Here is a 17,315-nt window from a genome sequence, read left to right as displayed (position 1 = left end):
TTTTCCAGGCACTTACACCTGGGGTTAGCACATAGTGCCCCATACTGATTTGTTGAGTAAATGTGTGAATGATGAGACTGTTCAGGCCAGTTCCATGGGTTTTGGAGAAATTGAATTGGGAGATATAGCAAAGGAAGTATAGGGGCTTAGCCTGTTTGGGAACCAAACTACCCATATATCATCTGTGAATATGTTAAGTGTGAAATGGCACAGCTTTGTTAGGAAACAAGGCAATGCTGAAACTCAGGGAAGCACATTCTCATTTTGTTCATTTGATGTGGTAAGATAGTGATGGACAGGGCTTGTGTCAGATAGAATAGACTTCTTTACTTAGGTTAGTTGGTCTAATTGGCCATGCCCTAGGTATAATCATAATTCAGTGATATGCATTTGTCAGAAGATTGCTTTATGAAGGCACTTTTCTATTAGCTTATGTGTGTGTTTGTGTGTGCACATGTTCTCAGTAGCATGCCAGATGACAGAAATTCAGAAACCACCATCCCAGTTGAAATATGTGGTCCGTTCAGTACAACATTCCCTGGCCAACAGCAATCCAGGGAAATTAGGTCAAAGCAGATATGTGCACTTGATAGCACATTGTCATTTGTTTGTAAGGCTAGATCTCCAATTAAAACTAGCTTGAACAAACAAAAAAGGGATTTATTGGTTCAAATAACTGGGAAGTTTAATGGGTATTTTTAGATACAGCTGGATTGTGGGACTCAAATGAAATAATAACTTTGTATGTATCTCTTGGATTCTTCTTTCTTGGATTGGCTTCATTCTCAAACAGACTCTCTGCAAATAATGGCAAAGATAGTTTCAGGCAGTTCCAAACTTATGTGGTCCCTAGTCCTACCATAATTCCATGAAGTTGGCAAGGGACAGGTCAAAAAAGGAAGCAAAGCAGGGCAAAAACTAGTATTGCTACTCTTCTCCTAATGGCCATTTGTGAAGTTGATTTACTCAAACATTTTAAATGTATTTTTATTTCCTTGAAGTCATTGACATGGATTTGTCTTTTTAGGCTCAGCTGTCTTTGATTACCATGTTTCTTAGAACCCCATAATGTTTTGTTTCCTCTGCGACTCTTTCTGGCATAATGATATTGTTCTTAATAGCATTGATGAGGTTTTAGAAACTTTAGACCAAACACAATTGAAATGCCACTTAGACCCTTTGGTGCTGCTGTCATGACTTGATGAAAATTATACAGACTGGGGCAACATCTATGGGATCTGTTGCAAGCAGTGTGGTCCTTTGCCACCAAAACAGGCCTCACACCATCCGTTGGCCAGAGGCAAAGATTAGTCAAATTCTGCTCCAAAGTGAGATCCAGCTTGAGAACAAACTCATAGTTTAGGAAATCAGTAGGTTCTACATGCATTTCAGTCATGAGGTTGGGACTACTCAGTCTGAGCCCTTCCTTTAGCATGGCCCTGGTCAATCTTCTCCTCGGTGTGCTTGATCCAGAGAGTGGACTAGGAATCTTAAAGCAGATTGGCCTTTTCCATAATTAAGTCACTATTCTGCTCATCCCTAGTGACCTCTGAATGGAGATTCTCCTATGGAAAATCAAGGAAATAGAGGCAGTGATAAGACAGGTCACGGTTTAAAGTTGCAAGCAGCAAAATTAATTCTGCCAATTTAAGCTGAAAAACATTAGATGGATCGCAAGATCACTGGGATGGCCAGAGATCAGGCCCAGGAAATTAGCAAGAATGTAGATGTTGTGAGTTGAATTGTGTCCCCCAGAAAGGTATGTTGAAGTCCTCACCTCACCCCCAGTAACTGAAGGTGAGCTTGTTTGGAAATAGGGTTTTAGATATAGTCATATTAAAATATGATCATATTGGTTGAAGGTGGCCCCTAACCAGTGCCTGGCATTTTTGTAAGAGAAAGGAATGAGAGCATTACACACAGAGACATAGGAGGAGACACAGGTAAGGCTATGTGAAGATGGAGATGGGGATTGGAGCAATCCTGCTACCAGCCAAGGAACACCACGGATTGCCCACAACCACTGAAAGCTCGAAGAGGCCAGGAAGGATCCTTCCCTAGAGCTTGCAGAGAGAACATGGCCTTTCCAGTGCTTTGATTTCAGACTTCTGGCCTCTAGAACTGTGAAAGAATATATTTCTGTCATTTCAAGCACCCAAGCATGTGGTACTTTGTTATGGCAGGCCTGGGAAACTAATCGGGCAGCATTGCCATGGGAGCCTTGGCCAATATCATGCCCAGCAACAGTCTGAGATGTAATCCATAGCTGCTGCCTGTTACTGACACTGGTGCCACTAGCTGTGCTGCCCTCTCCTCTGGCTCCAGATGAATCCTCTGCTTTCCTTACTTCTTTGTATTCAAGTTCCAGACAGGACTGTCTGGCTGGGTAAAGTCTGGGGCACATGTCCATACCCAGGCTGATAGCAAGAATCTGGGAAGTCAGGAAGCAGCATGGTAGGCCCTTTCCAAAGATAGGAAGGAGCTTCAGAAGCTAGGCAATCAAAATAAGTCACTGTGACACGTATATACAAGAGAGCAGCCATTTTAAAATATGATACATTGCAAATAATAATACTGAAGTTTGTGAATGACTTGCATTTTGGCATAGACTGGGAGCATTTCAAGTTTATTTTTTAGTATCCTTTTAGTTTCCTTCCAGAAGGCTGGACATATTGTATATATCTCCATGGCATATGCATGAGAATGTCACATCTGAAAATGCCATTTGTCAGGCATCTATGCCAAAAACAAGGTAGATATATGTTGATATAGACGTTGCACCACCATTGGTCTGGTCAGACTCTAGAGAAGGCCTCTGGAGCTTGAACCCTGGCTCTGCTACTTACTAGCTATGGGATGAGGCCATGGTTTAACCTCTTGAGGCCTTAGTTTCCTTGTTGGCCAAATGGGGATAATAACACCCAGGTCATGTGTTGTGGTGAAGATAAATGAGTTAAGCCACAGAAAGTACTTGGAACTGTGCTTAGTATGTCAGGAGCATTCAGTGTCAGCTAGTATCTCCTTACCAGGTTCTGAGGTTTGGCGAGATTATCTTTGTCCCTTTGGGGGTAGCATTTCTGAACACAAAATTAATAATAAAACAACAACAACAAAGACCAAAACAGTACTCGAAGAGCAGAAATCTTACCGTATTTGGGCTATGCCGCCTGCATGAAAATGTGTGTCTCTGGGTGCTTTGCCCCTCCTATTCAGAACCAAGATCCACAGTTGGTCCCAGGCCTCCAGGGACAGGGGCTACAATTGATGCTTTGTACACATCAGATGTACAGACACAAAAGGGGGAGAGAGAAGTAGTAACTTGGCTCTTTGTTGGCAGCAGGGGCAGAAAAAAAGACAGGCCTGTGTGATAGCAAGCGTACTGGTTGCTGCACATGATTATCTCACTTAATCCTCGTATAGCCTCATATAGTCAAATAGTCTTATTTCCATTTTAACACATAAGGACACTGAGGCTTAGGGAATTGAGTGACTTGTTAAAGATCCTGAGGTTCTAACTTCAGGGGCTGAGTGGGCTGGTACCTAGACCAGCCTAGAAGCAGAAGCTGGGGAGCAGAGGCCACCCAAGGGCAGGGCACTGGGCACCCGCGGTGGAGGTGCAACTGTAGGTCTTGTGCCCCCACAGCTGTCCCCAGCCCCTCTTCCAGGCCAGAGCTGCTGGGAGGCCCAGCTGTGACTTCTCCTTTGCTAGCTGTGTATATAACGAATGTCCTGCTGAGAATGGAAACCTGAGGGGCACCTGGGTGGCTCAGTCGGTTGAGTGTTCGCCTTTGGCTCACGGTTTGTGGGTTTGAGCCCCATATCGGTCTCTCTGTTGTCATTGTAGAGCCCACTTTGGATCCTCTGTCTTCTTTTTCTCTTCCCCTCCCCTGTTTGCACGCTCTCTCTGAAATAAACATTAAACAAACAAAAAAGAATGGAAACCTGAAAGGCTCTTGTTGCCTAAAGCCTTGCTACTCAAGGTGGGGTCCAAAACAGCTGATTCAGCATTGCCTTGCTATATTTGTTAGAAATGCAGCATGCTGGGGCTTCCTGCAGACCTCCTGAATCACAACCAGATCTTTTAACAAGATCTCTATGTAATTGGTATATTCTTTAACGTTTGAGAAACCCCTCTGAACCATTGGTTGCTACACTTAGCTGATCATTGGGAATTTAAAAAAGAATACAGTTGCCTGGGTCCCCACCCCTGGCTGTCACTGATTTAGCTTTTGGGGGCTGTGGCCTAGGCCTCAAGACCCTCAGCTTCCCAGGTGATTCTAGCTTGTAGCCAAAGTTGAGAACTCCTTGCTCTAAAATCTCTACCCAGTGTATAAACACACAGTAAACATGGGGCTGAGGAATGATCTGAAGACTGTGAAATAATGATGTCAGTGGAAAGTACAGATTTGTTCATCAAATCTCAGATGATTAGAAGCACTTGAAGCTGGAGAAAAGATTAAGCATAAAATAAAGTGTGTGTGTGATGAAATTAAGATTACTATGGATGATTACATCTAGCCTTTTCCATTCTGCTCACTGCAGAGGACCTTGCTGGCTCATGATTTTTCCCTCCCCCACCCCAAGATGAGGCTCTATCTCTCGTGTGCTTAAATGATGTGGACTCATGAGAAAAAGGAGGGGAGAAGGGAGATAAAAGATAAAGGCCAGGGTACAGTTTTAAGAAGCTTGGAGGTAGATTTGGAAGAGAGTGATGTTGGTGAGTGTGGATTTTGAGAAAGCTGGGGAGAGAATTAAAGAAAATATGGGAAGAGTGAGAATTTCTTTTTTAAAAAATAATTGTGGTGAAATATACATAAGATAAAATTTACCATATTAACTTTTTTAAAGTTTACTGTTTAGTGGCATTAAGTATATTTGCATTGTGCGGCCTTCTCCACGGTTGCTTCCAGAACTTTTTAATCCTCCCGAACTGAAACTTGACTCATTAAATAACTTTCTTTTCCCCCTCCTCCCCATCCACCTCCTAGTAACCACTATTCTACTTTCTGTCTCCATGAATTTGATTCTTCTAGGTATTTCATGCAAATGGAACCGTATAGCATTTGTCCTTCTGTGTCTGGCTTACTTCACTTAGCATATGAATTTCTTTTATAATTATCTTTGAACTTTCAGACTGACTTTTTTAAAGTATGACCTATTTGAGGACTGAACCATATGTGTCTTTGCATTTTTAGGGTTGCATTCATGTAGTGTTGCTTTTCTTGATGGGAACGGAACTCAGGAGATTATTATCCTAAGAGGTAAGCCAGGCTGAACATAAAAGTAGACCCAGAAAAGGTTGAGATAACCCCACTGATGACAGAGCACATAAACTTTTCAAGGGAAGTCTGTGAAGATGCTTATAATTGCTTCATCTGGTTCCCTAACAAAGGCTTTTTGGTTTTTCTGGTTGAGAGTGGGTCACATGCTCTTTACCTGCTCTCATTTTCAAATTCTAAAACTAAAATGCTATTTTAACAACCATCACCCTCTCCGTTTGGCTATGGAGAAGTTGTTTGTTTTTTTTTTTTTTATAGTTAACAAAGGAGGCCATGTGATAAGACTAGATTTTTTTTTTTTAAGAAAAAAAATCTGCTTTGGATCTCATGAGTAAGGCTTAAAACATAGCAGTCATTTCTGAAGTGACCACTTGGGCTTTATCCCACAACTTCTGAAGAATGGAAAGTTAGAGGGCCATGGACATTTTCTTTCAGAGTATTTTGATCAATCTATGAGACCTTTGGGGAAATATTAAAAATAAACTGTCATGTACTGGTTATCTGACTTTGGATGGGCTGTTTGATGTTGTTGATTCTTAACCTTTCTATTTTGGAAGTATGAGTGGTAATACCTATCTAAGAAAATTATGAGAAGAATTGAAGGAGATCATGTCTTCAAAGAAGGCCCTCAATAAATTACAGTTGTCATTTATCTGCGCTGATTCTATACAATGATGATATATCCTTTGCAGTCATCCACACATTTGGTAAAATTTCAAATAGGTATTGTCATATAATACTTCTATTTGGATAGTAGCATGTTGTCTTTGGTTGGATTCACTAGAAGCAGAGCCTGAGATATGGATTTGGTTTCTCTTTAGGAAGAATCTGTAAGGTAATAAGGGAAACAGGGTAGGGGAAGGGAAGGGTCCAGTAAAGGATGTGGTTTCAGATAAAGCCTAGCCCTACAGCTTGATATCGAGAGCACAGGTGAGGTGCCTGGGGAGGGGGACCTCTGGAGTATTAATCTTACCACAGGATCATCCCAGGCAGCACTATAGGCTTTCATTCTATAATCAGACCATTTTAGGACCCTCAAACTTTTGCAAAGTTTGTGGAACCATCAAAAATCACCAGTGGCTGTGACCATTTGTGTCCACTAACTTAAAAATGGCTATGTAATAGATTCTCTTTAACCAAATCTTGGTGATGAATCAAACCAAAATTGCCCCACAATTAAAAACAAAGCATTTGTTCATGGATTTAACCACTATTTCTTAAACATCTGTTAAGTGCTCAGTACTGTAGTAGGCAGTAAAATCAGGGCCAAGACAATAAAAACTTATCAGTGGGTTTTTTAATTACTTAAAAAATAATTACTTGAAAACAAGATAGCAATAACCATTTTCTCTAGTCTTTTCAATTCAATAAAAAGTAACTAGGCTGCTAAATAAAACCGGATATTTAAATTGTATTTTTGAAAATGGATAATGCTAGGATTTGTTTAAATTTGTTCTTTACATAGCTAGGCAAACTTGGAAAGTTGAAACTTCAGCAGCAAAAGTGATACCCTGTTCTTGCTTCAAGCTATTCCTGAGCGGATGTGGAAATCAGGAGGAAATTTGTAGTAGGTGGGACTTTACAAATTGTTAAATTGCAAATATACCCTTTGAAATTAATCTAGAAATAAGTGGTTTCTTAACATAAATACACATAACTCTGACTAAAATCTATTGAACAATAGATACTTTTAGATACAATAATAAAGAGTTCCTGTGGGGAATGCCAAGAACTGAAATTTTTTATTTCAGCTCCTCAAGTTCCTGTGCGTTAAGTGTATTTGGTGAAATCAACTAGACACATGGAAACAAAAGCAGGAAGAAAAATCCATAAACTTCCTCTAACCTTCTTATTACCAAGACCATATTTGGGGATAATAATTGGTGTACTCCATAGGGGACAAGCTGGGAAATGTGTGTCTGTCATGGTTCTTTGTTCATAAGCAGCAGAAATGAGCTTCGAATAACTTAAGCAGAGGGAGAGTTTATTGGAAGGATATGTGGAAGTTCTTAGAATAAAACAGAAAGCTTAAGCACCTGGCTTCTAAAGGACAGGAATCATGGGAGAGAGCTCCCAGGATCTAGGAAACAAAAATGGATAGTCTCATTAGAACATCTCTGTAAGGATGAACTGACCTCTGGAATTGTTTTAGTCTATGACAAATGTCATAGACTTGAGACCCAATCTCAGGGAGAAAGGTGTCTTACTACCTGGCTAAAGGATGGTTGGGCTTGCTCATTCATTCATTCAATGGATAAATCTATTTATCTCTACTACTACAAGGCCAGGTGTCTGAAATACACAACTTGGCTGACAGCCCCAACGTAATGCATTCAGCGGGGGGAAGGATCATTTCTCCAGTGCAAAATCAAAGTGCTATATTAGAAGTAGAAGTAGACGTAGAAACATGGGAAAGGTTCCTAGGTGTCCAGTATGGTCAATAAACACTGTAGGATGATTTTCTTTAGGTTCATGGACACTTCTATGCCTGTGTTTTGTTGTTGTTTTGTTTTGTTGAGAAACATTACCTCCTCTCCTTGACATTTTCTTGCTTTTGGAACAAATTTCCAAATTTTCTAATATCACTTGGCTAGAGAATATCAACTCCCACCACTCTAGAGCCAAGCAGAACCTGGCCATGGGTGCTTACCTGGCACCAGCAGTCCTGTGTGCACATCTTGGCTTCCTTCTGCATTCAAGGGCCTGATGCATTTTGATTCAGCTTCCTTTTCTCTGTCAAGATGAATTACAGATTCTGCTTTGCTCAAACCTTTATTTTCTTACCTAATCATTGCCTTCACTCCTCACACGCATATTTATGTAAAGGTTTCATTTGAATGTAAAATCATTATAGTTTTCTTATGTTATATGTTTAATTTTCCATTCTCATCTCCCTTATGAGAAGGCTGGCAATGAGCACATTGTGTTTCCATGTGTCCCTTAAAGGAGTTTTTCTCCTTTTTACTCTGTTTTATATTGCCACACTTAATATTGGTTCAAATACAGAAGCATTTACATTTGGGAGCAAATACAGGGAAATGACATTACCTAAGCACAGCTCAAAGAGAGCTAAGGTAGAAAAAACATACTTTCTTTTTGTTTTTTTCCAACATAAGTCATACTAGTAGTCTTCATTATCAGAGCATTACTCAAATGTCTTCATTGTTTGCACATTCATTCATTCATTCATTTAAAAAATTTTTTTAATGTTTATTTTTAAGAGACAGAGAGAAACAGAGCACGAGTGGGGGAAGGACAGAGAGAGAAGGAGACATAGAATCCTAAGTAGGCTCCAGGCTCTGAGCTGTCAACACGGAGCCCAATGTGGGGCTCGAACTCACGCAGAGCAAGATCATGACCTGAGCCCAAGTCTGAAGCTCAACCGACTGAGCCACCCAAGCACGCTTCATTCATTCATTTTTATTTATTTCCCAAGCAATTAGTAGCCACCTACACTTGCCACACACTATTCTTTACTTAAATGGAGTTTGTTTGGCTTTTAAATGAACTTAAGCGAAGATGAAGTTTTCAGTGAGCCTAGCACAAGCTGACCTGAGAGGACCAGAAAGGAATTCGTGATGCAGTTTCTATGAGATTCTCAATCTTGGGCCTGCATCACTGATACAGTATAAAATTCCAATTCCTGAAGCAAAGCTTAAAGTGGCCCCTCGTTCCTGCCACAGAAACAGCCTCTCATTCCTTGAAGCTTTGTCACCTCCTGGTTGCCTGGACAAAGCAGAAGCTTTGTGGGCAGAAGCTTCAAGTGCTCTTTAAGGACTCAGAACTCCCAGACTGAGGGTCATGCTGATGGGGCTGTTGTTTGACAGAAGCACTGGTACCGACCCTACAACTGGCTTTTTATCTCCCCTACTATTTGAATTTTAATTCTGTTGGTTGGTTTAATAATCTTTTTCACAATACCTTTTTTCCCCTTCTGGCACAGAATCAAATGTAGGCTCTGGCATTGCCTTTGGCTGTCATATCTCTTTGGCCTCCTTTAATCTGGAACATTTTCATAGTCTTTGTCTTTTACAGCATTGGCATTTTTGAAGAATATAATCCTCATCACCACCTCTCTCCTCTTTTACTCCTGCCCCCACATTTTAAAAATAGGATATTCCTGGGGCGCCTGGGTGGCGCAGTCGGTTAAGCGTCCGACTTCAGCCAGGTCACGATCTCGCGGTCCGTGAGTTCGAGCCCCGCGTCAGGCTCTGGGCTGATGGCTCGGAGCCTGGAGCCTGTTTCCGATTCTGTGTCTCCCTCTCTCTCTGCCCCTCCCCCGTTCATGCTCTGTCTCTCTCTGTCCCAAAAATAAATAAAAAACATTAAAAAAAAATTAAAAAAAAAATAAAAATAAAAATAAAAATAAAAATAGGATATTCCTGGGGCACCTGGGTGGCTCAGTCAGTTAAGCCTCTGACTCTTGATTTCGACTCAGGTCATGATCTCACAGTTTGTGAGTTCGCGCCCCACGGTGGGTTCTACACTGACAGTGTGGAGCCTGCTTGAGATTCTCTGTGTCTCCCTCTCTGCCCCTTCCAACTTATGTTCGTGTGCTCTCTCTCTCAAAATAAATAGAGATAGATAGATAGATAGATAAAAAGAAAACTTAAAAACAGAATATTCCTCATTTTGGGTTTCCCCGATGTTTCCTTATGATTAGATTGATGTCGTGCACTCCAGGCCAGAGTACTGCATAGTTGATATTATGTCCTTCAGGATACAGTGTCTGTTCTCACCAGTAATGTTAATTTCGATGGCTTGGTCAAGGTGTTGTCCAAATTCTCCATTATAAAATAACTGCTCCCCCCCCCCTTTTATAGTTAATGAGCAGTCCCCAGGGAGGCACTTTAAGATGATACAAATATCCTGGTCCTCATCAGAATTCCCTCCCAGATGAGCATCCATGGATGACTCCTGTCTGATCCAATCTTTATTATCATGGTTGCAAAATGTTCCTACATCTCCAGTACTTCTTCATTCACTGTAGCCCAAGACCCCTCTCCCACTTATTTATTATTTGCTATGTATTTGTTATTAGTGTGGACTGATGAATTCTCAGTTTTTCAATGGTTTATAATTCATGGCTGTACTTATTTCTATTGGTGCTCACATTTGTATGTCCTTACTTATGTCAAATACTAGGCAAATGTAGTTTTATGCAGTTTACCCACATCCAGTCAGATTACAGCCCCTCAGCCCCTACTGTGTAGAAATTTTGAGCCACCACTGTGTGTATGTGACATACATCCACATACTTAGATATACATAGATTATAGCACACACGCACAAAAACTGATAGCAGAAACTACCTCAAGGGAAGGAGACTGAGGGCTACAGAAGTTTGAGGTTGGAGACCTCAAATATTTGGTAATATTTGAGGGTTTTTTTTTAAATTGGGTACATGTAATAATTTTTAATTGTCAGTTTTTTTTTAAAAGCTTATTTTTGTTTGTTTGTCTGAATCATTATTGGCAAAGCCAGATTAATTTGGTTCTGCTACTGTGGAACACATTTTGTTTGCCTAATCGTTAAACGTCTAAGCTCCATTTGAAAGCTTTCCAGGCATCTTCATGATCTAAGTGGCATTGCTTGGCGATTGCTTGGTGACATTAACTTGAGTTTGTTTTTGAAGGCAGGTTTTAGATACCAGCAACTAGCAAATTCTGACCCCTGACCCTCAGTTTTCAGACTCAGAGTGTGGTTTCCAGTGCCAATATTAACAAAGTGTCATTGTCATCAGAAAGCAGTACTCTTTCTGCCCTAAACTTTATTCCAGAGAGTTTTGCAAGCTGGTAAATGGAAGACTGTGTGTGAGGTTGTCGGATCAAGAGCTCACTTCAGCTATTTTCTTAATCATTTGGCTGCATGTGTGCTAGGTGAGCAACAGTGGCTGATTTGGCTCATGATAGTGCTTTGGGTTCTAAATAATTACCAGGGTGCCTGCCATTGAGTCGCCCTGCCATTCACATTTTGGACAAGTTTTCAAAAATCTCTATAAAACCGCACACAGTACATTCTTAAGTTTCTCCTTCACTTAAAATAAACCTGTACGTTTAAAATACTCGATCTCACTCTGGTAGGAAGTCTCTGAACCCTGCAAAATTGTAGATGCTGGGGCTCAGCGTGGAGCACTTTGTTAACACATGGCCCGGAGAGAAGCTCTCTTGGCCCGCTCACAAGCAGCCTTGTGTCATTATTCCTCCATTAAGCTTGCATATGCAGACCACACTGAGCTCAGCCATAGTCATCCTTTGAAAAAAAGTAATAATAAAGTGGCCTTATTATAAACATGGGCAAGTTGGATTTTTTTGAGGGGCTTTTGCATTTTGGAGCCTTGTGGTTTTCTTCATCTGTCTGATAATCATTAACATGCACAACAGTTAACCTTCCAGCAATGTGAAACTTTATATCTGAGCTTTGCCGCATCTGTCTTGCAATGCAGACTGAGGTTTGCTGAGGCTGTTTTTATAATCACTGGTGGTAAAATCAGGAAGATGCAAAATGGGCGTGTACTGAAGCGCAGTTCATCCCACATTCTAGACCTTAAATTAGAGTGATGAGCACAAACACTGCAAACAGAGTTTTTTTTTTTTTCCCAACTAAATTGAAATTATATTTTAAATTACCTACAATTACCAAAAACCATCTCAAAGCTAGAAATTAACTTCTTAGGCACTGGTCCCAGCAGATCAGCTGTTAAATGGACCATCTTGTGTAGCTGACCTCCCACCCCAGTTTCACCCTCACACAGCCTCGCACGGACCAGGCAAGGTGGAGCCCCAGGGCGGAGCCCGATTTCTATGGTCACGTGACAGGCGTTGGCTGGCGGGGTGGCACAACCATATTTTTACAACTTCCCAAATTACAGTTTCGTGCAGGTTCGTGACATTTTGCTGAAAAACTGTGCTTGTTTTGTTTTTAAGAACAAGGGATCATTTTATTTTAGAGTTTAATTGAACTATTTTTATGCAGCAGGTTTTGTCATCTGGAATTTAGGGCCCCAAATTGGGTCTAGGAGCCAGAGACTATTCCCGGCTGGTCACTGTATGTTCTTGGTTGTGGCTCTCACCTTCTGGTCTTCAGAATCCTCAGAGCTGTAAGGGATGGGAAGTGGTGAAAGTGCCAGGTGCCCCCAACACCAGGCACTTGCTTACTCACAGTTAGGTTCCTCCCCATCCTGCTCCCTAGTCTTTGTTGCCACCTCCCTTTCAGAGAGACTGGGGGCCCTTAGGGTCAGCCTTGCTTTTCGCTGCCTGTCTGGTACACAACTCCACACATGGTTGACTTGAATTCAACACAGTGGAGTGCTTTGAAATGTTGAAATTTGTGCTTTAGTATATTTGGGAATGGATTAACTAGTTTGAACCTTATGGCCTCTTATTTTCCAGGAACTCAGAATGAGCCTCCCTCCCTTGAATCCAGTCTCTTGTCTTGAATCCACCCCCCTAACTGTCCCCAAAGTGATTTTTCTGAAATCCAAAGCAACCACAATTTCTTTCTTAAAAACCCTTCAAACATTTCTGCATCGCCAACAGCCATGCTGATTCAATCTCTGCCAACTTCTCTGCTTCGCACTCCATACTTTCGCAGCACGAAATTACTTCCACTTCTCCCAGTGCACCACTCTTGTATTCATGTAAAACACCTCGCTTCATGCTGTGGATTCTTTCTGGCTTGCTCTCCCTATCGCCTCTCCACTTGGCTACGTCACAAATGATGTTCAAGACTGTTTAGACCATGCTTGGAATGAATGCTTGTGTCCTCTCAAAATTCAAATGTTAAAATCCTAACCCCCAAGGGGATGGTATTAGGAAGTACCTAAATTAGGGAAGGATCCCTTTTGGGAGGGATCCCTTTTGGGAGGTGATCAGGTCAGGAAGGAGGAGCCTTCATGAATGGGATTAGTGCCCTTATAAAAGAGGCCCCAGAGAGATCCCTTGTCCCTTTTGCCATGTGGGGCACAGTGAGAAGACAGCCATCCGTGAAGAAGTGGACTCTTACCAGACACCAAATCGACTCTTACCAAACACCAAATCTGCTAGCACCACGATCTTGGACTTCTCAGCCTCCGGACTGAGAGAAATAAATTTCTGTTGTTTATAAGCCCCCGGTTTGTGGTATTTTGTTGTAGCAGCCCAAAGTGACTAAGACAGACCACATTCTCTGGAAAACCTCTCTAGAAACCCATACTTTATGGTAGATACTCCTTTTTAATTTATTCATTTAATGAACATTTGACTGCCTGTTATGTGCTCAATGATATTAATTAATGGGGTTCATTTGGCTCCCATGAATCTCTCCACCCATCTCTAGGTGTAGGGGAAGAGAAGAGGGTGTTCAGGGAGTGAGAGGTTGGTTTCCTAGTGTCCAGGAGGGTGTGCTCACATGGGTGACCTTTAGGGCCTGTTTAGGAGGATCTTTTTGAGAGCTGGAGAAGGGTAAAGTAGAACAAATGACCACAGCCATTTCTCTCAACCACGAACTCTGTAAAATTGAAATACACAACTAAGGCCTAGAGTAAAAAATGGTTTTGTACGCTCTTTTGGACTTCATGTGTGTATTAGACTAACAGTAAGTTTGGTTATAATGCATGATACCACCCTACCATTAACAATGGGATACTCGTGTTACATTAAAATAAGTATTACCGGGACGCCTGGGTGGCTCAGTCGGTTGAGCATCCGACTTCGGCTCAGGTCGCCATCTCGCGGTCCGTGAGTTCGAGCCCTGCGACGGGCTCTGTGCTGACTGCTCAGAGCCTGGAGCCTGTTTCGGATTCTGTGTCTCCCTCTCTCTCTGACCCTCCCCCGTTCATGCTCTGTCTCTCTCTGTCTCAAAAATAAATAAACGTTAAAAAAAATTAAAAAAAAATTAAAAAAATAAGTATTATCATTAGGAGATAAACTATAAAGAGAACTCATTTTGATTATCAGTGCCCTATGAGTCATTTTAGTGATTTGATTAAGCAATGGTCTTTAACCCAACTTCTGGGAGATTTCTAAAAGATATATGGATAGGTGTAGAATTAAAAGGCAAAAAATGGGGGCACCTTGGTAGCTCAGTCGGTTAGGCATCTGACTCCTGATTTCAGTTCGGGTCATGATCTCATGGTTCATGGGATTGAGCCCCATTGTTGGGCTCTGCACTGACAGGGTGGAGCCTACGTGGGATTTTCTGTCTCCTTCTCTCTCTGCCCTTCCTTCATTCACGTGCATGTGCTCGCTCTCTCTCTCTCTCTCTCTCTTTCTCTCAAAATAAATAAATAAACATTAAAGAAGAAGAAGAAGAAGACGAAGAAGAAGAAACAGAAGGCAGTGGGCAGAAGAAGTGGGGCCAGTGACATCTGTCCTTTATATCAGGAAAGCAAAGATTTGTCAGAAACCCCTGTAGAATTCTGCTTATCCCTCATTGGAACTCAAACTGTTTCACATAGCCAGCCCTAGCTGCAGCAGAGCAGGAAGGCAAATATTAGACTTTTCTAGCCTTTATAATGGAGGATGCCAAAGGAGGTGGGTTTTGAGAATGGGAGTTAGGCCAGCTGACCAATGGTGTCTGCCACATGTATGTCCTCTGATTCTCTTAGAAGTCATCAGCTTTCACTACCACTCATTGATGTTGTGCTCTTTGGGACTCTTTTAAGGCAGAACCTGGCAAAAATATGAAGTTTTGCATCATTTATAAATTTCTCCAAGTATCACAGCAGTGGGCCTGTGTTGTCTCTGACAGGCTGTCTGTGCCTGGGGAAGAAGTATTTGCCTATGGTGTCAGAGAAAGCTTTTGAATCCAGTTGTTTGGATAGATTTGAAAAAAAGTGCAAACAAAAATGTCTATCCTTGGTTTAACTTTTCGCTCTTGTTTATTCATGGGTGCTTCTAAGAGCTTTTGCAAGTAAACCTTCCAAATCTTAAACTAAGTGTGGTAGGCAAACTATCTCAGAGTTTACAATTTACACCATGGATCAAGAAGAATAACAATCCATTAATTCTGATGAGGTAACCTCATTAAAGGGGGCATGTGGAATAAACAAGGTGGGGGGGTTCTAGCAAGTTTGAAAACTGGAAGGCACATTGTCTTCTCTCTGTGCCGGTATATCCACAAACACCTCTCTAGTTCAGGGACACATGGCAGGATAGACTATGATACAGTTGGCCTGAAGGCAGTGCAGAGTAGTGACTAAGATGTGAGCTCTGGAGCCAGACTGTCTATCCTCACGTCCTACTTCTGCAGCTTACTAGCTGTGTGACCTAGGACAAGTTACTTAGGCTCTCTGTGCCTCCAAATGGGGCAATAATAGTAACTCAGCTAATATACATAAATATATGTAAAGCACCTCCCCCACAGTATACACAATAATTGAGAACTATTAGCTCTTATTATTATATAGTGATATTATATATAATGATAATGCTCACCGAGGGAAGCAGACTCCTTACTTCTCCATCTTTCCCTTCCTGTTGGTGCCCATCTCTTTTGGACATTTCCTTGTTACAGAGGAAGCATTCATAACTACTTGCTGATGTTTAGGGGCTTCAGAGGTAGCGGAACTCAATCACTCTGTGTACACTGTGTCATGCGATATGTGCTATTATCACACTTTCACAGAAAGAAAAGGGAATTGAGCAGAGAGGTAAAGGAACTTGTCCAAGCCACACAGTTCATAAACTTGTTGGAGTTAGAATTAGAACTCAGGTGTTTGGGACTCTTTAAGTCCTGTCCTTATTCCCATTGCGGCATTATTGAACTGAGTACAAGGCTCAAGTTAGCTTTTTATGTGCGTGTCTTTCTCTCTGCATATAATTTTCTCATGCTCTGAGAGAGAGATTTGAGTCATGGACATCTTTTAGGACATCTGCACAACTCGCAATTAACCCTCTTTTTCTGAAAACTGTACCAGTGTCCTGATAAAGGAGGGCCCCGCTCTATAAAGGTAATGCTTATAAAGTGTAGTTAGCACCCGATAAACTTTAGCTGCTAGTATACTGTTACATGAACCCACCTTCTCTGGCCAAGGTTGAATGGGCCAGTTGGATTCTCTCAAAAATTTGAAAATCAGATTCTGAGATAGCCCGGGTAGACCCAGCATGTTATTGAAATGGAGCTGATGGAAGTTCAAGAGCAGTGAAATATCCATCTGCCCACAAGGGTTGGCAAAGGCATGGAGTGCTGCCCTGCAGAGAGAACAGAGGAGATAAAAAAGGCTAAGTGGAGGGAGAAGTATGAGGTAGAGGCAAGTACTGACTAAGAAACATGGGGCTTCTTCAGTCATGTGTCTAGTCCCTTTCACAATCCCTGCCTTCCGTGTTTGTGAGCAACCCTGTATCCTAATACTAATGTGCCCACATCTTGTTTTGTTCGTGTATTAAGCTAGCTTAAATTGTTCTTTTGTCACTGGCGACTAAAACAACCTCAGTGAAGACAGTTTGATTGGGATGGACATTGTAGTTACTGACTGAAATAATCATTTTAGATTATCCGGGTACTGTATTTAGTCGCATAGGTTAGGAATTCGCCTATTCAATGCCATAAATGTAATTCAGGTACCCTAACACAAACTTGAGAAAGTTCCCACTTTTCCTGGCCAATTGCTAAATCTCCTCAAAGTTAAGAATACACAACATTGTTTCTCATCACAAAATGTTGTGTGTGTATGAATGTGGGTCTAAAATACCTGCGGTTATACTTTATTCTTGTGGAAATCTCTATTCAAGAAAGTTCTCGGGGTGCCTGGGGGGCTCAGTCAATAAAGCATCTGACTTTGGCTCAGGTCATGATCTCACAATTCATGGGTTCAAGCCCCGCATTGGGCTCTGGGCTTACAGTTCGGAGCCCGGAGCCTGCTCTGGATTCTGTGTCTCCTTCTCTCTTTCTGCCCCTCCCCCACTCACATTCTGTCTTGCTCCGTCTCTCAAAAATAAATACACGTTAAAAAAAAAGCTACTTAAAATTTTTTTAACATTTATTTATTTTATTTTATTTATTTAAAAATAAATTTTAAGTAGCTTTTTTTTTTTAACATTTATTTATTTTTGAGAG

At 41.4% G+C, this 17,315-nt stretch overlaps 1 protein-coding gene and 1 long non-coding RNA gene across 9 annotated transcripts in view; one reads left to right on the top strand and one right to left on the bottom strand.

Annotated features, from left to right (window-relative positions):
• LOC131517239 (uncharacterized) overlaps positions 1–17,315 on the top strand; it is a 289,644-nt gene that overhangs the window by 242,710 nt on the left and 29,619 nt on the right. The gene's annotated exons all lie outside the window — the stretch shown is intronic.
• The window catches only part of LOC131517237 (uncharacterized), an 81,283-nt gene continuing 64,635 nt past the window's right edge, over positions 668–17,315 (bottom strand). For 2 of the 8 annotated variants that reach the window (XR_009264470.1, XR_009264472.1), the window contains 3 exons: positions 16,279–16,450; positions 7,930–8,012; positions 668–3,904 (listed from right to left, as the gene is read on the bottom strand). Coding sequence is in view for 4 of the 8 variants with exons in the window: in XM_058739093.1 (XP_058595076.1) it covers positions 3,495–3,904; positions 7,930–8,012 (493 nt within the window). In the remaining 4 variants the exon portion in view is untranslated. Of the gene's footprint in view, positions 3,905–5,722; positions 6,108–7,929; positions 8,013–12,214; positions 12,377–16,278; positions 16,451–17,315 lie in introns of those variants that run through there. The other 6 variants (XR_009264471.1, XM_058739093.1, XR_009264469.1 and 3 more) reach the window with 5 other exon arrangements.

The sequence above is a fragment of the Neofelis nebulosa genome, chromosome 7 (genome assembly GCF_028018385.1).
Source record: "Neofelis nebulosa isolate mNeoNeb1 chromosome 7, mNeoNeb1.pri, whole genome shotgun sequence".
Lineage (NCBI taxonomy): Eukaryota > Metazoa > Chordata > Mammalia > Carnivora > Felidae > Neofelis > Neofelis nebulosa.
Note: the sequence above shows the minus strand (reverse complement) of the source record. Positions and strands in the feature narration are given on the sequence as shown.